Here is a 27,348-nt window from a genome sequence, read left to right as displayed (position 1 = left end):
AACTCTACACACAGGGGGATGTTGCTTTAAAAGGGACCACGCACAGAGTGACAGGGATAATTTGCGGTGTTGCAGTAGCAGTCATTTATAGTACAGTGGCATATTCTAGCAGTCTTTCAAGAGACTGTGCCCTTCAAAAGAACATAATAGTTCCTTGAAGATGGTCTCATTTCTTATTCTTTTGGAAATAGCAGTGATGAGAGAAAATTGATTCAGTTTATTTTCAGTATGAAGTATACAATTTACATACAGATGAGCATAAAACTAGGAGGGATTGGCATTTATGAGAAATACCACATATTCTGGAAGCAACATTTTTCAAAGAATGTGAAGAAGCTTGGAAAGCATGGGTGAGGCAAAAGCGATTTCTCTTGTTTCTAGATTTCTCTGCCGGGATCATAGCTAGTACATTTTATTTTTAACCTACCACAAGACCTGGTCCAACTTCACTGTCCTGCACAGAAAAAGCCCCTTGTTCCAGATGTGATAGGGGTACACACAAAGCGCTTACGCTTTGGAATTGAGGTACATGGAACTTGTGAACACAAGCATCACTGTGGCCATCTCCAGGAGGTGCTCTGTCAGTCAAGACAGGGGAACTGGTACGCCGATTGATGATATGATGTAGACAGCGATCGAGGTGAGACAAATCTGAGCTGTCTCCCAAACTATGAGAATGTGGCCCGATCAAGGAGATAGGTGAAACTGGAGATGATGACTTGAGTGGGGAAGTTGAATTAACTGGTAAAGATATAGACATATGTCTGGGAGACATGTGAACTGGTGAGGGTATAGATATATAGACAGGGGGAAAGGCAATGCTATGGTTTAGTGGTGACATGTTAGGCACATGAGTTGTCACAGGAATCTGTGCAGGAGAATGGCATTTATGGACTGGAGAGGGTGGGGTGACTTGAACTGGTATTGAACTTGATGTGTTCTCAAGAACAGAAACTTGCTTTGCAGGCAGTGTAGACGTATATGGAGACTGTGGGGTCATATAAATTGGTGAGCTGGAGTCTGAATGAGCCAAATCAGGTGAGAATGATGGTTTTAATGAGGAAACATATGGCATATTTTGGTGGATATGGGAGGAAGAGGGTGAAGAGGCATGACCGAGAGACCCTCGACCCCCTGACCTTACAGCCAGCAACAGTGCCCTACAAGCCTGGCAGTAATGTGGGTGGACATCAGAGTTCCTCCGACTGAATGACATTGTCTGGGACTGTGAATTCATTTTTACCTGCTGTGAACTATATTCATAGGTGTCTTTAGAAACATTATTTGGTGCCTGGTCATAATTTGTGATGGATGAAGACACAGTAAAGTCACTTGTAGACAGCGACTGATTTATTTCATCCCTAGAACTTGCTTCAGGTTTGGGACAGCTATAAGTCTGATGATGCAGCGGCTCTAACAAATCCTGTAGGTCAGTTCTCCTCTGTAATGTGTCAAGGTATGAAGTGCTGCAACGTCTGGTCCCCGCCAAGTTATCAGAGAATAGCAAAGCTCTTTGGAAGTCACCAGGAATACTGCCATGTCGCTGCTCATTCAGTCACAGTATGAGAAAAAGACACATTTTTTAAAATTCAGACAGTCATAAAAAACATAGTGCTAAGGGAAGAAATGAATGGGAATTAAGATGGTGGCTTTAGAGTTTTACTACAAAGTAAAGCTCAACTGCAACGACGAGGCAAATTTAAGTATGAACTTACAGGTGATGGCTGGTAAGAGCTCTGATGCAGGTGTACCGAAGACTGCTGAAAAGCCCCTTGATGTAGCTGATGAGCTGACTGCTGATATTGCTGGTGCAGCTGAATGGTGGGTTGTTGCTGGGGTGCTTGTGGCACCAAACCATGGGCCTGTGCTTGTGTAACCTGGTGCAGGGGACCACTAGGCTGTTGTTGGGCTCCCTGGGTTTGCTGAGGACTAGGTTGTTGCTGGGCCCCGTGGAGTAACTGGCCTACGGTTTGTTGTGGGACACCTTGATGCATTTGTAGAGAAGGTTGTTGTTGAGTCCCCAGAGGCGGGTGTGCAGTAGATGGCTGTTGGGTACTCTGTGGCAATTGAGTCAGAAGCTGTGCTGGAGGGCTTAAGACCATTTGGCCAGTGGAAATGGACTCCGAAAGGGACTGCTGAGAGGTGCTGTCTTGGTTGTCTGAATGGCCTGTTATCATTATTGAGCCTGAACTGCTGTCTGCAAACAACACAAAGTGCAAACACAAGTTATTGAAGCAAGTAAAATTTTGGCATATCTGTGTTATGCAAGTTATACAAAAGAAATGATTAAACTAAATAACTAACATAATATAATATGATCAAGTGAAATACTGTACATTACATTTTATTGGTTATGTGGATATTGCTAATAGACCCATTTACACAAAGAAGAATTTAAAGTCATTGGGAAAAAAAACTTTAGCATCTTTTGTGTGGATATCTCAACATCTAGTTGTCTCTCACGTGTAGCTGTAGTCGCACTAGTCGGGGCACTGCAGACCAGGCTGACTGCTTCAGTCTGTAGTTCCTCAGTTTCGGATGGAAGACTGGGTGGTCCACCCAATGGTGGCCCTGTGGAGGGCACCTGAAGGAGATTCTGTGCCTCAGTCTTGGTGATGCTCTCTTCTGTTTTTCCATTACGGCCTAAGACAATCCGCTGCCGTCTCCACTTTATTAGAGACACGCGGTCACGGATAGACTTACCCACAATCTTCACATCAATCTCTAAAAAGAAGCCAGAATCCACCTGCCAGAAAAGATCATTGAACAACTCTGAAGTAATGAATTTTACTTCTTGACATTCTGAATATGTATTCCAAATCACAAGTATGTTATGCATATGTTAAAAAGTGTTGCATTTCTAAAAATCCCATTTGTTTACCATTTCCTGGGCAACTGTTTCTGGGACTTCAGTCTCCAGGTCAAAGGTGAACTCGATAGCACCACTGTCTTTATACTTTCCCTTAAGTTTTTTCTGGTCTTCAACCCAAAGCCTCAGAGCAATGGAAGACTTCTTGCCGTCATCCTCTTCAGCCAGCTCTACTCTCACACCTGTGTCCTCCGCAAAGAATGCATGGTTTAGTAAGTCCTTTATGGAGTACCTTTAAGGAGAGAAAGATGTGATTTAGTTTGAAAAGAGCTGAAAAACAAGTCTGACATCTGAAGGACTATAAGCAATTCTACGATGTTGCTGTAGTAAATGGTATGAGCCATTTAACTGATTGATGATCCATGCAGGCAATTTACAATCAGATACATTTAATAACCAGGGGAGAATTGATGTCGTTAGCAGGGTTCAAATTACTGTAAAGCGTATAAGTTAAATAAAGTCACAGCTATCCAAGAAAAGGTTGTCTGATCATACAACAAGTGCCACATCTGAAAGGAGCAGAGGCTTTGCCATAAAGAACCATAATCTAATCTTTATGGTAATGTGACAGGAGACTGTTCAGCTGATGGACTCACCTTTCCTCCCAGCGATGGCAGATACACTCTCCAATGATTTCTTTTATTTCAGGCACGGCCACCTTAATGAAACTGGCTGGCTTCACACCCTGTGCAGAAAATGAATAAGGAACCCGACACACACACAAACACATTGTTGTTTCATTAAAAAATCTTAGAGTGAAAGAAAATTTTACAGCAGAAAAATGTTGAGTTTCAAAGGAAACATTTTCTTTATACTGACTGCAACTACAAGAACATGACATTATACCACTGAATTATTATCTACATAAATTGTAGGTAAAATCAGTTGTACGTACATTATGCCATTGAACTGACTGTGAAAATATATCAATGCATTTATGAACATTTTCATGAATAAGTCCCTCTACAGCATTTTAACTTAAATAATATTCCATTCTGAAAATATAAATGTTGGGTCAGTGAGAAGCAGTTTGCTCAAACTTACACTAGTGACTTTGCGATAGATTTGTGCTGCATTTTGGCACTCTGAGTATGGATACTCAGATGTGGCCATTTCTAGCATACACATCCCAAATGCATACACATCTACGGCTTCATCATAGTGCTCCTCGTACATCTCAGGGGCCATAAACTCTGGAGTGCCTAAAAGAGGAAGAAAACATTAATTTAATTTAAAATTATACATAACAAGCTACAATCTACATCATCTAAACTTGCTGTTGAAATTTTGTATTCAATATAGCCTAATCTGTTAAATCTCATCATTACCTATTACACTTTTGGCAAAAGAAGCTCTCTTTAGTGTGGCCAGGCCAAGATCTCCGATCTTGACTGAGCCTGTAGGACCAGTGATGAAGATATTGTCACACTTCAGGTCTCGATGTATAATGGGAGGGGTCCTCGTATGGAGGAAGTGAAGACCTTTTAGGATCTGTCGGCACCAGCTTCGTAAGACTTTTGGTTTCATCACCTTGAATCGCTTCAGATACCTACATATTAACAGAAACCGGGTTAGAGATCATTGTGTTTGACTCTTCAGTCTTCACCAATCTCAATATCACAAAATCTGCTACATTTTCAGGAGCATGTCATATTATTGGGCAAGTTGTCATCAGGGCAGATCTACTGTACATTACTCGGTGTCCCATAGCAAGCAACCTAAATCTTAACCAAGATTTCAATGCTTTACTATAATCTATATTCTATACCAAGTAAGTTACTTCCCCATGTGTGATAGCATCAGCTGTTGCATGTCTTTGTTTAATGTGACTCACGTTTTTAGTGTTCCAGATGTCATCAGTTCGGTGACTAAAACAATGCACTTCTTCCCCTTAACAGGAGATTCCCAAAAGTCATAGAAGCGCACAATGTTTGGATGCTGAAGACCTTTTAGCATCTCTGCCTCCTCTTTAAACCTCTGACGTTCCGCTTTCGACAGCTTACGATCCTGGATAGGCAAGGTGTTTAAGGTGTCAGGCATATGGCAGGAGAAAAGTAAGAGAGACAGATGAACAGGTGGGAAGAGAAATAGATTCATAAACAAACATATGGTAACTCAATTATCCTCCTTTCAGTGAAAAGAGAGCTATATAAAATAAATAACTCTGTCTTGACCAGTGAAAGACGTGTGTTCTGAAGACATTTAAGTCAATCTTTATTGATTTAATGCGCACATTCCCTGTAATAGCTTTCTAAGGATAGACTATATCTGTTGTATTGTATTTTTGAATTTGTGTGGTCGTGGGGGTGGGGACAATGTCTCTAAACATGATATGACTAAGAAAGTCAAGAAGAAGATCAGAGGCAGGAAAGTGATAAGAAAACAACAACTACACTACAGTTAAAGCGTATTGATGCAACATAAAAGGCAAAATATGCAAGCTCCTCACTGTGAGAGATGAGTGATTAACATATTGTAGTCCTTTGATATGGAGTACAAGGCGGAAAATATAATTAACACAAACAGCATAATTAAAAAAAAAACATTTTGTATTGGGGTTTGTCAAATAAACTTAGTAGAACTGAAACAACATGAAATTCACCCAAAGTCTCTTTATTCAGTGTACAAAATAGAACTGTTAGAGAGGTACAGTTGGGCTTAAACTGGTGTGTACAGCAGTTATGCTAGGCTTGAAAATGCTACAGTTACAGAGTCATTGGTGGTTCAAGTTCTAGTGTGTATCTATGGTCAAGAAGCTGACCAAATCAATACCTTTGCATCTGCTCTCTTCCTGCTTCTATATTTGCTAAACGCTGACAGGGAGTATCTGTAACATCTCTGTCCCTCACAATCAGTCAATGTGCAACCCCATAAAACCTCTTGAGACCCACCCCCACACTGCACCATCTAACACCTCACATGAACTCAGGGACACACAGAGGCTCATATATTATTCGACCTCCCCCTATTCTTAATTTTCCATCTAATTTACTCTATAGTCTACAGTCAGTTCAGACCAAACATGATTCCTAGGTTGTTTCTATCAGAGTGACTAACAAATAAGAAAAAAGCATATGCCGTGATAAGGGAATTTTATAGTCAAATATGTTAATAGCTTGTAATATTATCCCAATCTTTCATTACATTTCTAATAAAATTTAAACACACAAATTAAACACGGTGACATTGATTACTTTCAGAGGTGTGCTACATCAAAATCTCTCACAAAAGGAAAAGCTTTTTGCTTTATGCATGGCCAGGGAGTGGCACTAAGATCTTTTCCTGAGATGTGTCTTGGATGAAGACTCCATCACACACACAGATAACAGTTTTGTTCATACATACTGTCAGCTCCTGATGCATCCCTGTCAGATAAATGAGGTTGGGCGTTCAGCTGTAAAATGGTCCATTAGGAATATCTTTATATTGTCTTGAGAACGCTACTGTGAGGGAAGCCATGTTTAGTACACAGCCATCTTCACCTCATCTGACCTGTTCCTCTGTCTCTCCCTTGCTCGCTCTCCTCCCTCCTTGCAGATTTGGGAGCCTCAGCTATTTTTGTCTATGCAGTCTGGGAACTATTTGCATCCCTAACTCTATCCATGTGATTTTAAGATTCATAAAGCAGGATGAATCCTCCTAACCAAAACTGACAGCATGCCCCAAACAATAGCTGTAGTACATACAGTAACACAGTAGCAAGCATCGCCCACACATAGAAACAAAAACCAGAGCATCCTCGGCTCGTGTATAACATCAGAACTCCAGAGATCATAACTGCCTAGTCATCCTTCCATGGACAGTGAATGCACAATTTATCTTTTGTTCCCAAAATGAAAATAAGCTTAGCAAGTAGTCCATGAAGTATTGCTTAATATTATAAAGGGCAAATGTGTATTATTTATGTAAGAAATTATGCATCCTAAAAATTGTTGTCTGTTTTATGTGTTGTTTATGGTTTAGACCTGAAAAATATGTTTGTGTGTGTACTGTGTATATATATATATATAGAGAGAGAGAGAGAGAGAGAGAGAGAGAGAGAACACTACGAGACACTGTGTGATAACACTGCACTGTTGCATCATTTCAGCAGAGGTAAGTGCACATGACCAGAGCTTGTCACATGACCCGTATGCAGAGGGACTGATCCTCCAGGGATGTGCATCGCTGCTCTCCAGAGTTTGTTTGTGTCCCCTCCCTTCAGCATTTCTACTGTAAATGTCTACTGGGATATTTTAGTGAGCTCTGATATATATTAAAAGCTTTGGCACAGGCTAGAAGCAGCACAAAGCTGTTTGCAAGAGGAATTACGGCACAGTCAAAATAACACTCTCACTCAACATAATCGGGTTCTTTAAATATTTCAGAAACATTTTAACACTAAGCATTCTCAGATGAACTCAGCTGAACCTCAAATGATTCTAGACATTGACAACACACGGAAACACTATTAAACAAAGGAAATCTGATATAGAATTGGTCATGGCGATTCAATCTCTCCATTTTACAATCAATAGTGCTGATAAAAGGAAGAAGTCATATCAGATGACCCGGCAAACGTACAGGGAGAAAGCATTTTGAATGGCAACAGGATCAATCAGAAAAATATAGTCTTTGTTTTTATTAACAAATTTAAACCAACTACATTTTAGTTTTTACTTCTAGATCCTACACATCTAGAGCTTAGCCAAGTCATTACACCATTACACCTGACACTATTTTCTACAATTACAAGAAAGAAAAAGCCTTTATGGAAACAGCCTGAGAGGAGGCCAACAGGAGTCCTACTATGCAAACATTGCAAGACCTGAAATGCCAGTGGTTCAATTTCAGAATGTGTACAGTATCTGTTTTCTTACCTGAAGTTCACACCAGGCCACCTCCACCCATGTCTCAGTGTCCAGGCCCTTATAGACTGTTTTGAAGGACCCTCTGCCAAGCTCAATATCAAACTTAAGAAAGCGTCCACCCGGAGAGGTGGATACTGCCTTCATTCCGGCATCTTCCTCATTCTCGTCACTCCCAGCTTTGTCCCCGCTGTTGGAGGTTTCCGGTGGTTCCTCATCATGTTTTTCCTCAGCCTCGCTTGTCTCTGGCTCTTTGCTGAAGCTCTCTTTTACACAGACTCCCTGTCCCACCGGACTCTTCGCATTAAAACTCCTCTGGACCACAATACGTGCACTTTTAACGGGACTGCTGGTGGTGTCGCACTCTGAAACCTCGAGTTCTTGATCCTCTGACTCGGAGAACCACAAACTTCTGCGTATAAATCTCTGCCGGACCAGACCTCGGTAATCTAATAGAGGGTATGTGGTTGGATCGCTGGCCCCTCTGTGTGCTGCAGCTGTGGGGTCCATATGAGTGGGATGCTCGTGACCATTTTCATAAATTGCAGTCTTTTTTGAGGGGACAGAAGAAACTGTGATGCCCCCAGGCTGCGGCTCAGAGTTGGATCCAGTCAGGTTTTCCATCGCCGGACACTCATCTGTGACTTTCAGCCGTTTATGTGGTCCTCCTTGAATGAATGCACCTGCAATATGGCAAGTAGTTTATTCCTTTAACTAGAATCTATTTTGCATTCCTAGCATGTCCCTACTTGTAAATAATTCAATAATGACTTGTATCTGTTTCAATAGAGTTGTGCAGGTACGACATCAGAACCCGGAAGACTAATTCGCCACTGTTTCCTTCGAGATTTTACTATGGGGTTTTATAATGGGGTTTTTTGATTTATGCGTAAAGCCTGTGGTTAACATAACTTGACTATACTTTGATATTTGTTCTACAATGCAATGCCCATAGCGAAAACGCGAATTTTGAAACAGTTATGTTCGTTTTTGAAAACATAAGTTTTTAATAAGTAACTAGATAAGACCGTTTGGGGTGTGAGTGTGTGCAGTGTACGTTGTAGAACAAAACATCAAAGTATTGTCAAGATATGTTTACCACAGGCTTTATTTTACTCATGAATTGAAGAAAAAAAAAACATAGGAAAATCTCGAAGGAACCAGCGACTTCTGGGTTCTGACGTCATACATGTACCACTTTATTTCACTAACTATTCATTAAAAACTAACACTTATCCCAGAAATCATATCTATTTATAGCACTTTTTAATTACATACTAGCACTTATTCCTTTACTAGCTGTAGGAAAACTATCACAATAGTTACTACTAGTATCTATTCCATATTTACTAGTATATAATTATTACTAGGACATTTACATACCAAAAATATTTTTTAAAAATCAGTTGTTAACATTTTTAATCTCACCACTTGTCATATACAATATAGTCAGAATGGCAACTTTATGGTTATTTTATATTAAAACTCTTACAAGTAAGATTTGAAATGGTTCTACTAACAACTAGAATACTGGAAATGTGTCACCAGTAACATAGTTATGGCCATAACGACTGGCAGCCAAGACTAGGCAATAACTAGCACTAGTGACTAGTTAGAGAAATTTAAATCCAATTTTTCTATTGGATTACTTACAAGTACTGAAATAAATAAGTACTAGAAACATAAACACTATTAGTTTTTAAAGGAATAAATGTTAAAACGGTTTGCCATACCTGCAATGCTAGTCTATCTGACGCAGTTCGGCATCATTTGAGGACCGACTGTCAGTCTCCTCGTTTACATATAAAAGCTAACATTAATTATGATCAAATATTTATGCAATAAGTTAAAAGAGCAAGACAAAATAGCCTATATACTTACTAATGGCATTACTTTGTGTTTCAAGTAGCCTACGAGGCAAACTCCCTTAGCCTAACGTTACATCTGAAATTCATGCCACAAAAATACTAAAACAATTTGAAAATAATTGTATCCAGCGAGAAACTAATATTAGTATCCAACTCACCATGCTGGGTAGCTGACAGCGGCTGTCGCGTTGTTTAATCCGCCACAAAACTATAAAGTGCGCAGCTGTCCCTTGAAATAAGATTTTAATCTCAGACATCTACTTTAACCAAGCAACCACATAGCCGCTTCAAACCCGAGCACCCTTGGTTCTTATAAATGTCAGCGTCTGTAGGGGACATGAAATCCACAGCCCGTTGATGAGATTATTTGCTCACTGCGGCAATGCTCTCCTCATCTCGGATAATACGGCACTGACACCTCCCTGAAGATTCGTCCCTCGTTATTATAGCGTTCAGAGTTAGCTTCTGTTACACTGCTGCTGACTGATGCTCTGTTACGGACATCCTACAGCGCCTAGCAACACACTGTGTGTCCAATAAAAGCGTGTGTTTTTAGGCGGTACCCTTATCCTCCTCTGCACGGGTCGTCATGGACCACACGGGACTCTGGGTCCGCCCAAACCTCCGTGACGTGACGATGAGCTCGACTGAAGGACGGAACAGGACACGTCACTGTCCTGCAGACACAAAACTAATCGTCATATGTTCAACTAATATTCATATAACTAAGTTTGAAGTAGTTTATAGCAACTTCACATACAGCATCTCTTTACTGTGCTCATATATCCCCCTGTTCTCGCCACGTGACTTGGTTAAGACTGCTGAATATTTCATGTGAATGAATGTTATATGACGATGCTTTTTTATTCTCTCACCCCTCCCCTCCTTCTTTTCCTCTCTTGCTGAAAGAGAATGTTCCACCTACTGGAGAAAGCTTGTTTATTCCCACTGCAATATCATTTACAGTATAGGTAGGCTATACTGCATTCTTATAATGGAGACCAAAGGGCGAGTTGCAACATCGTTTAACCAGTAAGAAATGTGGGTTACACTTTATTTTAAGGTGTTACAGTGCTATTATACATTTAAGTAGCCTACTGAGTAATAATTAACTAGCCTACATGTACCTAATATAGGGTTAGGAATAGGGGTTTGGTTACATGTAATTATGTAGTAACTATGTAGTAAATATGTAACTAATAACTATAAATTGTGCATAGTTACTTGCAATACAGTTAACTATACAGTACATGTAACGTGTAACAAGGACTCTGTAAAATCAAATGTTACCGAAATTAGTTACAGGGGTGAACTAAACATACTCAACACTTTCCTGATTTTGTTGCACAGTAGAATGACAGTTTGCTACAAGATGTGAGATAAGATGAAAAATGTATTCCAGTAGTGTAACAACACACTCCACTGGGGTAAGTTGTAACAACAGAACTTTTTGTGCTTGACATTAAAGGCAATTATGGATATATACTGTATGTATATGTATATATATATATATATATATATTACTCAAAGCGAGTCACATAAATTAAGACTGAAAAATGTGTTACAACACTTTGTAGTCTCCTCAGACAAAATCACTTATAGTGCTCTGTTCAATAATGGAAAGTGTATGGACAATTTATTATACCGTAAAAGACTCATCTTTATCACTTAGAGATTTTAAAGGACAAATGTGCAGTGAGGGTCAGAAATATCTTATCATTGCCTGAGGTATTTATAGAAACTGCACTTCTGTAATAGGCTACTGCAATTAATTAGTCTGTCATGAGTCTGTACCTTAAGAACTTGACATATTGAACTGTTGTCAGTGTTCTCTCTTAAACTACAATTAAATAATTCTGCTTTGTCCCAAGATAGCAGGCACTTTCCATGAATAGCCTGAATGGGACCTGAATAAATAAAAAGAAAAACTTAAAAAAAAAGAAAAACTGTTTTACAATAAACTGACAATAAAATTAAGACAAATACATTAGTTTAATTAAAGAATATTACGATTCAAAAGATATATGTATTAGATTTTCAGGACAGAAAAGATAAAAGACAAAGTAGGCTATCTTAAATGTATCAGAAGGAAATATGCAAGATAGAGAATAAAACTCTTTCATATAGCCAATTTAAAATAATCTCTTTGAATATTTGCAAAAGCACTTGTACAGGTGTTGCTGAATTGAGCATCTAAAGTAACTAACTTTGCTTGCACAAAAACTTTGAAGTCATAAAAAAAAACATTTTCATTTTTGGGTGAACTATCCCTTTAAGTCTATAGATTTTTATTGTGTTTTTATTATTTGCTCACCCTCACACTGTTCCAAACATGTATGAGTTTCTTTCTTCTGTTGAACACAAAAGAAGATATTCTGAAGAATGTCGGTAACCAAACAGTTGAGGGGAACCATTGACTTCCATGGGAAAAATGCTATGGAAGTCAATGATGCCCCACAACTGTTTGGTTACAAACATAGGCCTACTTCAAAATATCTTCTTCAAAGAAATTCATACAGGTTTGGTACAACTTGAGGGTGAGTAAATGATGACATAATTTTAATTTTTGGGTGAACTAGGCTACCCCTTTAATTCAGAAGGAGAGATTTCAATATGCTTAGCTAAAATACACGTGAGTTGTGTTTCAACCACCACTAGATGGCATCACAAACACAGATGTCCGGTTCCCGGATACAAGGACAGAATCTGTTTTCCCCCTGCTTTTGCATGTATCTGTTGGCACCGAATCAACGATCTGAAGGTCAATGTGCGATTTTAGGCTCACACATTCATGTCTTACCGACACCAACAGGACTCCAACAATTAAAAATGTTGCAAACCGTTGGGAGTGATCATACGGGCCTATTACACTAATAATAATTTCTACACTGATAAGAGCACGAACTTTGATATTAGATTATGGGCGTTTGGCGGCTAACTTTGTCGACAAAAGTATCGAGCCTGGACTGTAATGATTTGAAGTCCGACTCATTACTGAGAATCGGTTCTTTCGAACAATTCATTTGAACGAACCGTATGAAACAGCCATTCTTTTACATAAAGACTGGACCATAGACTGTAAAGGACTGGACCCTATATCCAGACAAGAAATGCCATTTTATGTAGTCTAAACATTTCGGATATAAAGCACATTACTGTTTATTACGTTTTTTCTATTAAAAATGTATTTTGTTTATTGACATATTATGCTGTAGGATTTGTTGCAGCCGTGCTGTGTCTGTGTGTTATTTAGTCAGGAATGATCAGAAGTATGGTTATGCAACTTACAGCTGCTATAGAATCCAGCTACACCAAGCTGAGAAACCAGCTTCAAACCCAAAAAAGAAAATCAACCCATCTGAGCTGGTTTTGGGTGGTCTTCCCAAGCTCCCTTCTATCAGCTTGACCATCTTGAGCTGGTCTAGCTGGTTTTTCCAGTAGGGCCTGCTTGTAAAAACAAAAAAACAACAAGAACATACAGAAACTAGCAAATATAATTTGCATCTGATTGAAAAGATCCGACTCAAAAGAATGAATCGGACAGCTCGACTGCAGTGATTGGCAGTCGTTTGTCCAGCCTCCATGAGATCATAATGGTAATGCACCACAAACACTCTGAAACCCAGCTATTTACGGACTGTTAGACACGGATACAACCAAAGGAAGGATTATGGCTTCAGAAGAGATGGAGTTAAATGGAGATGCTAGCAGAGGTGATTCGAGAGAGGTGAGGGATTCTGAACAGAACGATAACAAACGCATCCGCCAATGGGATGTTAGTATACAAGTTGAACCTATAGCATTCTGGTGTCTATGAAATCCACTGCGGTTAGACAAAAATACATTGACCGAATAACACTCTTATGTCGAAGAGTTTGATTTGAGGAGTCTGGACGCGTTTCGTTGTTTTTGTTGTAACGTTAGGTCACTATAGGAATGAGGCTGTTCGTGTACATTTTCCATAATCCTCCATACTGTAATGTATGGATGAGTGAGTCTAACTGACGGGATGGGGTAAATCTTGCTGGTCGAAGTTGCTTTCGACTGTCCGGGATTTTGTTTTCCAGTAACGGAAAGTTGTGAGTGGCAACGAGTATACGCTTACGCGACACAAAAGCGGATTAAAGTAGAGAAACAAACCTTTTATTCATTACTCTGGTGTTCCTCTACACAGCGTCCAGACTGATGATGAGATCACCGGGCCGTGTAACCCTCAACAATATAGACTCTGAGACACACTCTAATACACTCTGTCAGTTGAGGCGACACATAACTCGCATTTAAAACCCGGTATAAAATGCATTGGAATGTACAGCGTTGTCTACACTAAGACACCATAACTGTTGCACATGACACGAATAGTAAATAGCCTAAATATTAACAAAATAACACAACATTATTCAACATAAGTCACTACACAAAGTTCTAACTCTATATCTCACTGTATGAGATGGTTTGCGAACGGAATTCCGAGAGTAGTGAACATTTCCCTCAATATTTATATACTAAATGTATTATACTAATATATAGGCTTATATATATATATATATATATATAGTATAATACATTTAGTATATGAGGGAAATGTTCACTAATCTCGGAATTCCGTTCGCAAACCATCTCATTATGTAGTAGGCTATATAGTATAATGTATAATGCATTTAGTATTACCTATTAGTATTAGGTTTGCGAACGGAATTCCGAGAGTGAACATTTCCCTCAATATTTATACTAAATGTATTATACTATATATAGAACTTCCTTGCTATTCCTTGGGTATATTTTAGGGTAAAATATATATTAATAAGGGATCAAAGTGTGTATTTTAAGTGCTCTGACAGATCACCATTTCTCAGTAGAAGTCTCTTTCTAATGTTACCATTAATCAATGCTTTTCACTAAATTAAACTTTGAATTTTAATGTGTTGTTTTTACACTTACATTAATGTTTGCATTGAAAAGAAATCCATGGGAAATCTGAGGTGGAGTGGTTAGAACGACTCGAGCAACATCTTACTACCAGTGTTTTTCCCATCCAGCAAACATCCTGAGACACACAAAATCAAACATTCCTGTGGGCAACACCAATGTTTAAGACATTGTGAGTTTAGGCAGACTGAAAGGCCAGTGATTTCTATGTGGCTATAATTTCCATGCCAAGTGGAAAAGACGCCTCCACCTGCTTTGGTATGATGTAATATTTGAGTAATATTATGGTCAACTGCACCACTGATTTTAATTCTAGTTCCACAGGTCCATAAATAGTCTACCTTCAAAGGAAAAAAAGAAATTACGTTCAACACATGAAGGTATGAGCACAGTTAACAGATAACAGTATAATTGTGAATGTACTGTAGTTCTAGTTTTTTATTATTATCCTATTGCAGTTATATATCACTTTGACAAATTGTTTTTGCCACATTGTAACGGCAGCTGTGCTGTTTTATGCAAGCGAAGTGGTTCTAAATACAGTCTGAAAAACAAGATAAACTGAAACAGAAAAGTACATGTGGTAACTGAAATAATTTACTTTGGACTGCTACCTTAATAAAAAATATAATATAGGTAGCAATATATTGCACACTGGTTTTTAACACCTCAGCTGTGCATTCATTTTCAATAATAATTACAGAATGATATATATATAATAAATACATTATGAACAGGGCTTTGAAAAGTGCTGAACTGTCCAGCCCATGCAAGTCATTATAATCTGCCGGGGTTGCCATGTCTTTATGTTTATGATAGCTTTATTTATGTGTATGCAATTGTTTAATTTAAGTGTAGCGTGTAGAACTTTTCTGCAATCTCCGGCAGCTTACATAACATTTAGTTTTTTAATAGAGCTGCAAGACCCATAGCAGGACAGAGAAAGAGGAAGATACACCAGGCTGTTACATTTAGATAACTGGTTCAGTTTTCTCAGGAAGGCTGTTGTATGTGTGTCAGCAGGGCTTGACATTAACACCCACCAACCCGCCATATGCGGTGGATTTCAGCAGTGGCGTGTAGCGCAGTCACTAATTGTAGTCTTTTAAAAAGGCATCTGAAATAATAAACTAAGTGCAATGCAGTGTTGTCAAAAGTATACATTTTTCGATACTGAAATATCTGAAACACTTCCAATACTAATTTCCCACAGAACAGATACACAATACCCGCTTTTCTTTTTTGCTGCTTATTGCGCTTAAACAGTCAAATACACTCTAAATAATGTAAAAATGGCGGCCTTGATGAGTATTCATGTAAACAAGGTCAATGAACATTAACAGTTGAGAAAGAAAACACCTGTAACAGTAAATTAGATCCGTGCGTCAGGTCTTAAAGTGACAGCAGCCTGATATACCTGCTGTCAAATTATGAGATAATATCAAAAATGGCCGTTTTTTTCCATGGTATCAATGTCTAAATTGTGGCCAGTGAAAATACTGAGTAACTAATAACTTTGGAAAACCACTAGCCACAGTGGCTGGTGAGCAAAAAAAAAAAAAAAAATAGGTTAATGTCAAGCCCTGTGTGTCAGCATCTGAGTGTTAAGGGGTTCATGTGTAGTCATAAAAGTCCTTCTGTTGGGCAGCTGGACTGAACCACTCCCAAAGTCAACCCCTGTCCAGCACTCCACCTAAGAGCCAGGACAACATTTGGATTTGCAGCCAGTTTAACCAATGTTGAGACATTTTTTGACATTTCATAAACTTAGTAGTCTGGGGGAGTTCATACATTTTTGTTAACACTGAAGACGCAAGTCTGCTTACCAGCTGGTGAGAGTCAAGTAACACAAAGCAGACGTAATAATGTGACACCAAAAGCACATGAGAGCCGGCTCACACCTGCAGCCTGACCTCTCCTTCACCATAATAGAGAAGAAAAATGCTTTTGTGTTCACAGAGCCGCATTAGCGAGAGACATACAGAGCTCTTCCAGAGCTGTTCTCAGAAAGGTAAATCTCACGGATCACATGGCCAGTTGTATATTATCTTGTTTAAAAAGAAAGAGCCCAATTTTGGCCAAGCTTTAGCTGTCGGACAGATGGCCTCACATTTGACTCTAGGTCCTGTGGCTGCAAAACAAGCCCAAATCCTCATCCCTCCACCAACGTGCTGGACCGTTGGGTTTGAGGTGTTTGTGCTGATATGCTGTGTTCCATTTTCTTCAAATGTGGCGCTGTGCATTATGGCCAAACATCTCCACTTTGGTCTCGTCTGTCCAAAGGACATTGTTCCCGGAAGTCTTGTGGTTTGTTCAAACCTAAGCTGTGCTGCCATGTTCTTCTCAGAGAGAAGAGGCTTTCTCTTGGCAACCCTTCAAACATCCCATAGGCCTACTTGTCCATAATTTTTTAATTGTATACTGTCATGAACATTTAACATGTTAACTGAGGCCTGTAGAGTCTGAGATGTAATTCTTTTTTTTTTTTTTTTTTGTGATTTCTGGGAGCATTGCACGGTCTGACCCTGGGGTGAATTTGCTGGGACGTCCACTCATGGGAAGATTGGCAACTGTCTTGAATGTTTTCCACTTGTGAATTATCTTCCTCGCTGTAGAATGATGGACTTCAAATAGTTTGGAAATGGCTGTATAACCCTTCCTAGATTGATGGCAGCAACAATTGCTTCTCTAAGATCATTGCTGGCATTTTTCCACCTTGGCATTGTGTTAACACACACCTGAAGGCTCCAGACCAGAAAACTGCCAAAACTCCTGCTTTTATAGAGTTGATCACACGTGCTGATGATCAGTTAATCGAAGGCACTTGATTAGAAGTGCCTGACTGCTACTCACTCTCTTAATTCCTATGGAAGCAGAAAGGCTGTACTCAGTTTGTCACCCATCGCTTCTCCATTTTGGGCTAATTTTTGTTAAATAAATAATGACATGATGTCATATGTCATGTGTTGTTGTTCATCTGATGTTGTATTTACCTCATTTTAAGACCTGCCAAGGACCAGATCATTTTTTATTATGTCCTAATATGTAAAACCATAGAATTCAATAGGGTGTCCTTTCATTTTCACATGACTATACAGAATATAAATTAACATGGATGAACCGTTCCCAATAAAAACTTTAACATGCATTTACAAAATAGATTGGGTTTACTGCCCACTTAAAGGAAGTTTTAGGTACTTTGTGCCTTTGTGTTGTTTCTACGAACGGCCCTTACCGATGGTAAAATTACTGTGTTGCAAGGCCTCTCATGTTAATAATATGACTGACTTTTGCAACTCTTGTTATTTGTATTCTGTTAATGTGACCAGTTAGTCCAGTGACTCTAATGCTTCACACTAGTGTAGTTGTTGAACATCACAGAGAGGATTTCTAATCTACCAAAAAGCAGCTTTAACTAAGAATTCTTACGCTTTCATTTAAAGAAACAATCAGTCATAAATAGAAAATTCTACTGGAATGAAAGCTTTATGGAATTAATTTGACATTTGAAAAATGTCTGTGGTAAAAGAGGTTTCTGTAACCCTACCAGTGATTCTCAATATCCCATATACTTGTGTTTAAAACAGAAGGAAGGAAATCGTGTCAGGGTCAACTAACTCCTCACCCCTTCCTTTCACACATGCCACAAACTTCTCATATCCTAAAGAGAAAAAAACAGCTGACTTTCAGTTCCTTCTAAAACTGAGAAATGTGAACTGGATTAGCCATAAAACCAATTCGTCAGATTAATAGATGGGGTATTGCAGGGCAAGAACAAAAAAATCCATTGCGCATAAGTCAAATTCTATGCAAATCATAATAAGTCTCCAACAACCATAATCGATTTAAGTATACTGTGATCTACCCAAGTAGGGGCATGTTGTTTTATCAAAATCATGGTCCTCATTAGCCTGGATGCCAGCCCGAACCCCGCCCATAACATTTTTGGGTCGGGAAGTTCGGTCTGGACTCAATCTATTGAGAGGAGTAATTATGATCAGTCAAAAAATGTTCGGGCCAATCAAATTGCCAGGGCGGGCTTTATACAATGATGGACAGATGGTCTGCAGGGAGGGACGTAGCCTAATCATCACGTTATCAAAGAGCGCGATGACTGCAGCTGGAGAATTGAGATGTATAGATTCCACTGTCGCGCCTGTTGTAAAATAAATCGACAGCGCATTCATTTTAATAGACGAACAGAAAACTGCAATCAAGGCATTTATCGATGGGAAAGATATTTTTGCCGTCCTTCCTACAGGATTCGGCAAAAGTGTAACTTATCAGCTGGCTCCGATGGTCGCCAAGAAGATGGGACGCAATGAACCCTGTGGTCGTTGTGGTTTCTCCTTTGGTCGCACTTATGGAGGACCAAGTAAAAGAAGCAACACTCGTTATTTTACTTCTTCCAGCGTGCGTGCATTTGAGTTCTGTAGTTGACAACTGTGCTATGCAAAGTAGTTGACTTACTGCGTTGCTCTGATTGGTTGTAGGTCTATCCAATTGAGTGCAGAGTTTTTTTTTTCCTGGTTCGGTTAAGACACGCCTCATAATCAAAGCCCTATGGAGCAGTATCAGACTCACATTCTGACTAGAATATGAGTATGACGAAGTCAGGCTAGGTCCTCATACAATATTTCTACGAAACTGTCAAAACCTACACCCTTAACCTAACCCTTGAATCAGAGAACAAAATAAACAACATAAGTTGATGATAATGTTTTTCTAACATAAACCCTAAAATATGTTTTTTGTTCCAAAAAAGGATCCTTTCCCAACTAGGGTAAATCATATTGAACTGTTTGCAAACAGGATTATCATTGTTAACTAAAAAAAAAAATTATAAAAATAAAAAGCTGAAATAAATTATAAATATTAGATGAAAAATGTAAGGAAATTAAAATAAGAAATGTTGTCTTGCATGCCAGAGAACTGAAATAAGTTTAAGTTGAAGCAATAAAATTACTGTAAATAAACTGGAAAATGGAAACAAATAAAAACTAAAACTGAAATAAAAATGAATAAATTATTATTGACATTAAAAAATGAACACAAATTTAACTAATTTAGTTAATGAAAACTGAATTTATAAAAAATATAAGCCAATTGCAAATATTAGCAAATCTATACTAGCATAAAAATTATTCTAAAATAACACTGTTTGCACAGATTATTTTCCCCATCTACCTCTGTAAACATTGCATGAAGCTCATGTACTCATTACCTTGTCTGTTTATAAGTAACATCACATGTGGGTTTTCATGGTTGTGTTCAGCGTCCTCAGCAGAACCGCTGGTCAAGGAACACCCCAATTAACATGAACCATTACGCCAATAAGAAGAGTGCAGCGGAGAGCATGCTGGATATAGCCCTGCTGATGGCCAACGCATCCCAGCTGAAGACCGTCGTGGAGCTGGGACCCTCGTTCTCCTTCTACACCCCTCTCATCAGCCTCATCAGCATCTCCCTCATCCTGCAGATCATAGTGGGGGTCTTGCTCATCTTCATAGGTGAGAGAAGCTCATCCAAACAGAGAACCCAAAATATAGAGACAAGAATGAATTAAAAATCCACCTTCCATAGGATATCTAATCATATATATATATATATACAGTATATACACACACACACACACGTTTAAGACACGCATAAGAAACCATTTAAATGAAACCTTTTTAAACTGGTTGTGTAGTATGTAAAGCAGTATGCAAATATTTCCTTTTGTTTTGAGTAAATTTACTCGCTCTCATGTTTTTCCAAACCCACATGACTTTGTATGAACACACAAGAGACGTTCTGAGGAATGTTCATGCTCTCCTCCATAGATTGGAAGTGTGAAGCTCTAAAAAAGGACAAAAAGAAACATGAAAACATGATAAAACTAAAGTACTACAATGTAGACGCTTGTATTCCAAGTCTTTTGAGATCATTTGATAACTTTGTGAGGAAAATATTGAAATTTAAGTCATTATTCAATTGCTTTAAAATAACTATTTCTAAGAAAGAAAAGTTGTACAGGGTTTCGGGGGAACTTTTCCTAACATTTAGCCATTCGATCAAATAATAATGTCTAAAAGGAGATTACAGTCAGTTGGTTTTTATTGAATACACAGCATTTCATGTGCACAGTATACAGTACTGCATAATAAAAAAATATAATAAAACCGCTAAAATAGTGCTAGTATAGGTAGCAGAAAGATTGTATTATATTTAGTATTTCATGATGCTTGTGTCAGGTGGTAAAAGTCAGTTCTGGACATTTGTGTGTTTCCCAATTAGGAACTCTTTTACTTTCACTTTTATTTTTGTCCACATAGTGAGTAAGAGCAGATGAATCATTCTGATTTTCAGTTGGAGAAAGAGGTTCGGACATAATTTGAGAAATATTGCTTCCTCTCTTTTCAACTTAAACACTACCCAGCCTCCTGTTTCCAGCAATCATTAACTGTCTGGTATTTCCTTAAACGCAACTCTGTGCTTTACACTGGAATCCACTGTTAACACAATCATCTTGTAATTGGGGAAAAATAGGCTTCATTTTTAATATTGAAGGTTTTACAGTAATCATGAAGGTTCTTTTTGAACTTGAGCAGTCAGCAAAGTGTGTGATGATGTAGATTTTGACACCATATAATTATCATTTTCTAATCCCGAATTTGCCCTTTCATTTTAATTTAAGAAGCTGTTAAATCAGTTTAATAACCTTTTCTTTCATGTAAAAGTTCTGAATTACATAATGAGCTGCTGTTATTGCTTTTGTTCTGCAGTGAAGTGGAATCTGAATGACTCAAGTAAACACTTCATACTGAATCTTCTGGAGAACATCGTCACAGCTCTCGTGTTTATCATCGTAGTAGTGAATGTTTTCATCACAGCATTTGGGGTCCAAAGACCAGAGGAGAAAAAATCTTAACAGGCAATGCTGCTCAGGGTTTCCTACAGGTATATATAGTTGGACATTTATTATCGAAAATTAAATAAATACTCAAATGTGCCTCTATGTAAATATACCTTATGTTTTACATGAAGAAACTTTGGTTTTAGTCCCAGAAATGAGGCGATAACAGGTTAGATAATATAACTTGTGGATCATAAATTCTGATGAAAACAAAAACATTGCAATTACATATAATTGTTATATGGGTAATTGTTTAATTACATAATGCACAGTAATGATAAAATTGGAACAAAAATTCTAATAGAATCATTGCTTTCTGACTTGTCCCAAAGAACAGCCAAACAATGGTCCATGTGATACCTTCAAGCCTGAAATGAACAGTAACACCTCATCTCACATGTGGCCTTCACACTGTCTACCTGATAGTCACCACTCACTGTATTAGCGGCCTATGGAAGGAGGGAGGAAATGTATAGATTCATTTATGTGTGGTTCAACACATTGCAACTCACCGACAGGACATTTGGGTTTGTCTTTACTTTATAGGCCTTGCTGCATGAATAAGAAAGTAAGGATAAATTGTTAAAGAGGTCAGACAAGTCTGAAAACAAGGAACTTGCCATTCAAACTGATTATTAATCTATAGATGTAGTTTGGCCAGAAATGATCTTTTCTCACTACACATGAATATAAATTATCTTAAATACAGCACATTTTCTTTTATAAGTCACCCAAAAAAAAATCATAGCTGGCTTTGTTGTTGTTCAATTTGTAACCTAACGCATGTTGTCTGTTTGCGTTGCCTATATAAGAGCGCCCTCTACTGACTAGGATCTACAATGTCCTTTTCTTTCAAAAATGTAATGTTGTTTGGTGTTTTCATATTTGTTGTGATTATTCACGATCCAATGTTTATATATTTCTTGAACGTTTTGTACATTTTATATGGATATCATTTAAATAAATGACCAAAGATGTTTTTCATTTTTAGATAACAGGATTGTGTCATAAAAGTAAACCAAATCATTAAAAAGAAGTGCATTTAGTCATCATTACAGTGCAGAGATCAATTGTAGAGCTACTTACAGTTGCCTCCATGTCCACAGGTGTTTGTTTTGGTATATCGAGACGTAAAAATCAAATTAATCTCCTAATACATTAGTAACACTTCCAAAGCATCGTTTCATTTAGCCTATTAAAAAGTTTTATTAAACCCTGACAAAAATACAGTTTCTCAGTTAACTATTGTGAATGTTTCAAGGTTGAAAATATCAGTTTCAATAAAGATTTAAAAAACAGTTTTTGTACAATCGCACTGCAGAAACAAGGCCACAAGTTGATAATATAAATTATTAGTACACAAACCAGTGCAAACATGCTGTCAGTATAAAAGTAAGCTATATAAACATGCTCAAATAAAATATATCTGTTTAAACCTTAGCCCAAAAAAAAAATTTATTACAAAGTAACAAGCTCCCAATACTCAGAGGATCAGATTTACCTGTAGTCTTTAGTGTCTCACGTGTCAAAATGTTATGACATGCTGATTTATATGATTTGTCATGTTTATCCAGTTTTGTATGTACTAAATAGTGTAGTGAATTTGGAAGTGTGGACCCCTTTATGTCCACACTTTACTAATATAATTTTAGACAGTCTGTGAGAATTGAAAGGTATTGACTATACATAACAGAAATGAGTTTGAGGTCTGTTTATAACAACAAATGCACAAACAAAATAAGGGTTGTATCTTTAACAGCAGCTCTGCATGTTAACTTCAACTGAATACTTTAGTGTACGAGAGTTAGTTTAATAGTAATGAGTTCCTGCTCTTCTTATGGCATGTAAATGGCTATTATTTCAAATGCATAACTGTATGTAGTTATATAAATCACTATATTGTTATATTTAAAATTGTAACAAGAGATTCCATATTTAGAAACCTTAAAGTTAAATCTTTGGAATTTTGCCTCATGGCAATAATTTCTGTATATACATAGTATGTACTTTTTTTTTTTTTTAAACCTGAATTAAAATATTTTTTTGATATGTTTGACATGGATATTTGAGCTTTTTTGAATACATTTTTATCAAGGCAGCAGAAAATCCATTATTTTCCATCTTCTGTGTACCAGATGAGAACGTCTCGCACTTTTCTACTGAGACCCATCGCAGCCAGACCCAGAGCGCTGCTGGAGCCTGACACCTGCTTGGACTCTGCAGATAAAAACATTGAGCGCTTTCAGTCTAGGGGGTGGATTTGTTGGTGTGGGTATGAAGATATTAACATGTTTGTGCACTTACCACCATAGTAATACAGCAGAGCTGCTCCTACAGCCACACTGAAACAACTGAGGAAGAAAAACGGACCTGTGCAATGACAAAAAAAAGCATGATGGATCATCACTTATGTAAATTGTGTGCGTTTACTAGTGTGTGGTCACAGAAAAAGCTCACTTACTGTGGTCATTTAATACATGTCTTTCTATGGGAATCGGGATTGGGCTGACTGGATCACCAGACTCTACAAAAAGGAATACAACCTGGTAGTCAAACCAAAAATGAGCGACAAACTAGAGGGTTTAACCCTCTAGTGCTCTTCGGTCACTTTTGACCGAGAAGTTTTGATTTTTTACTTCTTTGGAATGGTAAGGCACTTGGTGACTATTATGGCACTTGCTATGTTGAAACACACAAAAATTGTGGACATGATTGGAAAAGGTTAAAAAATTTGCAACAAAGAAATTAATGGGAAATGTATTAATATATGGAAATACAGAGAAATCAGCCACATTGCTGAAAAAAAACCCAGCAATGTAGGGGTTAATGGAATTTTTTTAAAGAAAAAAAAATCATATAGATCAATTGTATTGTAAAAATTGAAGAAACAAATGGATCATAAGTATTGCATTAATATTACTAACCATACAACTCCCTCAAAATACAAAATATCAAATAAATAATATTATTTAATAAAAATATTTCATTAATTTTACTCAAAAAAGTTACATTTGAGGTGTTTGGCCACTTTTGACCGAGGTGAGTGTGGAGCACCAGAGGCTTAATAACAGGCTTAAATACATTTCTACAACCACTGCGAATAAGAAATTATATGTGTGGCAAAAACAAATGAATATCCTCAAAAGAATGACGTGGTTATGAGTGGAAAACGATGATTCTGCCGAACCTCTGAGTCGGAGGCGCGTGGGTAAGCTGAAGTAAACGTCTTCCACGTGGAGGTGAAGTGCGCGGTAAAACTCTCGACATGCCTCTTCTCCTTTCTCCTGAAGATTAGACAGCAGCTCCGCCAGCCTGATACAGGTGGGAACATCCAAATCCCTGAACTAATGTTTGGGAACATCATTATTGGAAAAATCTGTTATATTACAGATATTCCCTAAAAGACAACTGGACAGTTTCTCTGTATTACTGAAGGTGGAGCTCTTACTTTGGAGGCCTCCTTGTCAGTCAGGATCTGTGGGTAGATCCGGTTCAGCTGCAGGATGAGTTTATCCACCAGTTCTGTATCAAGACGTCGGTCCGATTTCAGGAACCAGCTGTCTATTCGCAGCTGTTCATGGAAGCTCTCTGTCATTTACAAAGAATAAAGTCATACAGGTTTAGAACAACACGAGCGCAAGTAAATGACACTTTTTTTTTGCTGGATGAACTGATCCTTTAAAGGCCAACTGAAGTGCCTTGAAACGCGCAGTATTATTCAATGTGTTGACTTCATTTCTACTGAAACAGGAAGATAGTGTGGGACACTCCCCTTCTATAAAATAGCCAATAGTGTTTAGTTTGCATTACAGCTCGGCCAGAGCCGTTGAGCTCGGTAAAGCCGCAGTTTCTTCTAACCGTTTCTCCTCTTAATCTCCTCCGTATTGCTTTAAAATACAGCATTCTGTGAAGAATTCAAATGGGTCTGATATGTTTTGGGGTATACGATGCGCTCGGTACTTTCATGTCTCTGGACCAGAGCGGCAGTGGTTCGTGTGAGAGACTAACGTGAAACCAGACTTCATTCGCCCCAATGGAAAGCATGCTTACACTGTCAGAACCGCTCACTATCCCCTATATAGTGTGCTATGTGCCATTCACAATGTAGAAAATAGCAGGCTAAATGTGTGAAGTGACAGATTTTAGCCGCAGCTTCAGCGTCTATTTATAATGTAGGGGGCGGGATGCTTTAGTTTCCAGAGAGCATTTGATTGGAAAGAAAGCTTGAGACGCTGAAGTGCAGAGTGATGTCATCAAAATCACTGATCCATATTGGCGGAAGTGAGAGACTGTAAGTTTTGAATGCTTATATCTTATAAATGTGAATTTTGTCATTATTGTTTTTGGAGCACAATAGCTTATAGATAACAGTAAGGCTAAAATAGTCATACTAAAAGCCCAAAAACTTCAATCTTGATTTCATGGGGACTTTAAATAAACCATTCTATTAAAATGAATGCAGGGCACATTTCGGCCAGAAGATGTCGCAACATCATAATATTACATTGAGCAAAAACACGGGAAATGCAAGACTGTCAAACATACTTTGAGGGTTTCTTTGTATGACTTTTAGCCAACAAACCGACTTATAAGTTCAGAAGTACAATATCAGCTGGTTATAGAGCTTTTGAAATGCAACATATTAAGCAGAGTAGACTTTAAGGCACCGCAATCGAGCAACAACTGTCGAACTGTCAACTAGTCGATCCAGTTCAAGTTTGTGAGCAGCGTGTATATGGATCCTATAAAGCCAACTTTACAAAGTAAAATTACTATCCTGAGTTCATATTTATACTTCACATCAAACAAAACAGCAGTAACAAAGTTTGACTGACCTCCCATTCTGAAGTGCCCTCTGTTGTCTTTTGTTTGGAAACGCCCATGGCGTCGGAGAGGCGGAAACCATGGTGAAAAAATTACCGGAAGTTCCGATCAAAATGGGGAAAATTGTACATAAGGGATCTTTACGCAAATACAGATTATTGTTAAAAATAGATTCGAATACCTTTGTATAATAGATGGAACACTTACAACTGCATATTAGTTGTTGACTGGCAAGCAGTGAGCGCTCCATATAAAACGATTTTGATATTAATAAACAATCTATTACGTGTAAGTTATAATTTATATATAAATATAATAATGTATAACGTAAAATAATATATGTATACATAGCCCATTCATACATATACATGTATAAACACACGTCACCTATCTATACACACATTCAGTTACACACAAATGCATTATTTTACATTAGTTTATTTATTTTCCTCGTTTTTTGTCAAATGAGAAATGTTAAAGACAGACATGGGCCTATAATGTGTTCCTCATGATAAACTACAGGGAATCTCAAATGTTCAGAAAAATAGCACAACATTGAAATCAGTACTGTAAAAAACAAAACAAAAAACAGGTGATGCAGTATAGCTTACCATACACTATACCTGTAAGATTTCAAGTAGAAATGCAAAGAGAGGCAGCGCATGTGCCGGTTAAAATGCATATAAACCTAGTCATTAATACTGAACGATACGTTATGAATAAATATGAACAAACACATTAGGTCATTCCATACAAATGTGTAAAAAAAACTCAAAATGTCACAATAAGCTATGACATGGCTGATGAAGCGGTTTTCAGCAAATAGAAAACTATTGCATGCACTCCAGAAACAGCACAAAATTGCACTTAATTTGTGGTCAAAAGAAGAAGAAAAAGAAAGGAAAAAGGTCATTTAAAACTCATAATGTCTTAAATTTGAAATGGCACAAATGTTCTGAGGCAAAGTTTTCTGCTTGCTGAAATACAAACAAAATATTATCAAGGTTACACATAGGAAAATAATGACTAACAATGTCAACAGACAGCCAACAAGACTGCCATCAGAAATCATTTCTTCCTCAAAGGAATGTATGATTTTAACACACCTAATCC

At 37.9% G+C, this 27,348-nt stretch overlaps 3 protein-coding genes across 4 annotated transcripts in view; 1 reads left to right on the top strand and 2 right to left on the bottom strand.

Moving 5' to 3' along the window:
* Window positions 1–19,827, bottom strand: part of wnk2 (WNK lysine deficient protein kinase 2) — a 30,997-nt gene extending 11,170 nt beyond the window's left edge. The window contains exons 1-10 of the mRNA XM_056272512.1: window positions 19,738–19,827; window positions 9,743–10,261; window positions 7,729–8,399; window positions 4,704–4,876; window positions 4,198–4,418; window positions 3,914–4,071; window positions 3,466–3,554; window positions 2,882–3,101; window positions 2,464–2,746; window positions 1,716–2,197 (exon numbers count right to left, since the gene is read on the bottom strand). Coding sequence (XP_056128487.1) covers window positions 1,716–2,197; window positions 2,464–2,746; window positions 2,882–3,101; window positions 3,466–3,554; window positions 3,914–4,071; window positions 4,198–4,418; window positions 4,704–4,876; window positions 7,729–8,340 — 2,238 coding nt within the window. The 5' untranslated portion in view covers window positions 8,341–8,399; window positions 9,743–10,261; window positions 19,738–19,827. The remainder of the gene's footprint in view (window positions 1–1,715; window positions 2,198–2,463; window positions 2,747–2,881; window positions 3,102–3,465; window positions 3,555–3,913; window positions 4,072–4,197; window positions 4,419–4,703; window positions 4,877–7,728; window positions 8,400–9,742; window positions 10,262–19,737) is intronic.
* On the top strand, window positions 13,141–21,461 carry ninj1 (ninjurin 1). The gene is made up of 3 exons (XM_056272511.1): window positions 13,141–13,311; window positions 19,789–20,023; window positions 21,281–21,461. Exons 1-3 carry the CDS (start codon window positions 13,255–13,257, stop codon window positions 21,424–21,426), a joined length of 438 nt encoding a protein of 145 aa, XP_056128486.1. The 5' UTR covers window positions 13,141–13,254; the 3' UTR covers window positions 21,427–21,461.
* Window positions 21,462–22,138: 677 nt separating this feature from the next.
* On the bottom strand, window positions 22,139–26,330 carry card19 (caspase recruitment domain family, member 19). 2 transcript variants are annotated; one of them, XM_056272509.1, is made up of 6 exons: window positions 26,247–26,330; window positions 24,860–24,999; window positions 24,599–24,755; window positions 23,873–23,935; window positions 23,716–23,781; window positions 22,139–23,628 (listed from the first exon to the last, which is right to left on the bottom strand). In XM_056272509.1, exons 1-6 carry the CDS (start codon window positions 26,251–26,253, stop codon window positions 23,522–23,524), a joined length of 540 nt encoding a protein of 179 aa, XP_056128484.1. In that variant the 5' UTR covers window positions 26,254–26,330; the 3' UTR covers window positions 22,139–23,521. The 2 variants fall into 2 exon arrangements, with proteins under 2 accessions (XP_056128484.1, XP_056128485.1); XM_056272510.1 differs by lacking the exon at window positions 26,247–26,330 and having other exon boundaries at window positions 24,860–25,006.
* Between the last annotated feature and the right edge of the window lie 1,018 nt (window positions 26,331–27,348).

This window comes from Rhinichthys klamathensis, unplaced genomic scaffold, assembly GCF_029890125.1.
Source record: "Rhinichthys klamathensis goyatoka isolate OS25496 unplaced genomic scaffold, OSU_Roscu_1.1 h1tg000339l_1, whole genome shotgun sequence".
Lineage (NCBI taxonomy): Eukaryota > Metazoa > Chordata > Actinopteri > Cypriniformes > Leuciscidae > Rhinichthys > Rhinichthys klamathensis.
Note: the sequence above shows the minus strand (reverse complement) of the source record. Positions and strands in the feature narration are given on the sequence as shown.

Coding starts and splice junctions, on each gene's coding strand:
- ninj1 (XM_056272511.1), top strand. CDS start 13,255: ATGGCTTCAGAAGAGATGGAGTTAAATGGAGATGCTAGCAGAGGTGAT. Junction 13,312..19,788: donor GCAGAGGTGATTCGAGAGAG/GTGAGGGATTCT, acceptor GGTTGTGTTCAG/CGTCCTCAGCAGAACCGCTG. Junction 20,024..21,280: donor GGTCTTGCTCATCTTCATAG/GTGAGAGAAGCT, acceptor TTTGTTCTGCAG/TGAAGTGGAATCTGAATGAC.
- card19 (XM_056272509.1), bottom strand. Junction 23,936..24,598: donor CACGCGCCTCCGACTCAGAG/GTTCGGCAGAAT, acceptor TCCTTTTTGTAG/AGTCTGGTGATCCAGTCAGC. Junction 23,782..23,872: donor ACATGTATTAAATGACCACA/GTAAGTGAGCTT, acceptor GTCATTGCACAG/GTCCGTTTTTCTTCCTCAGT.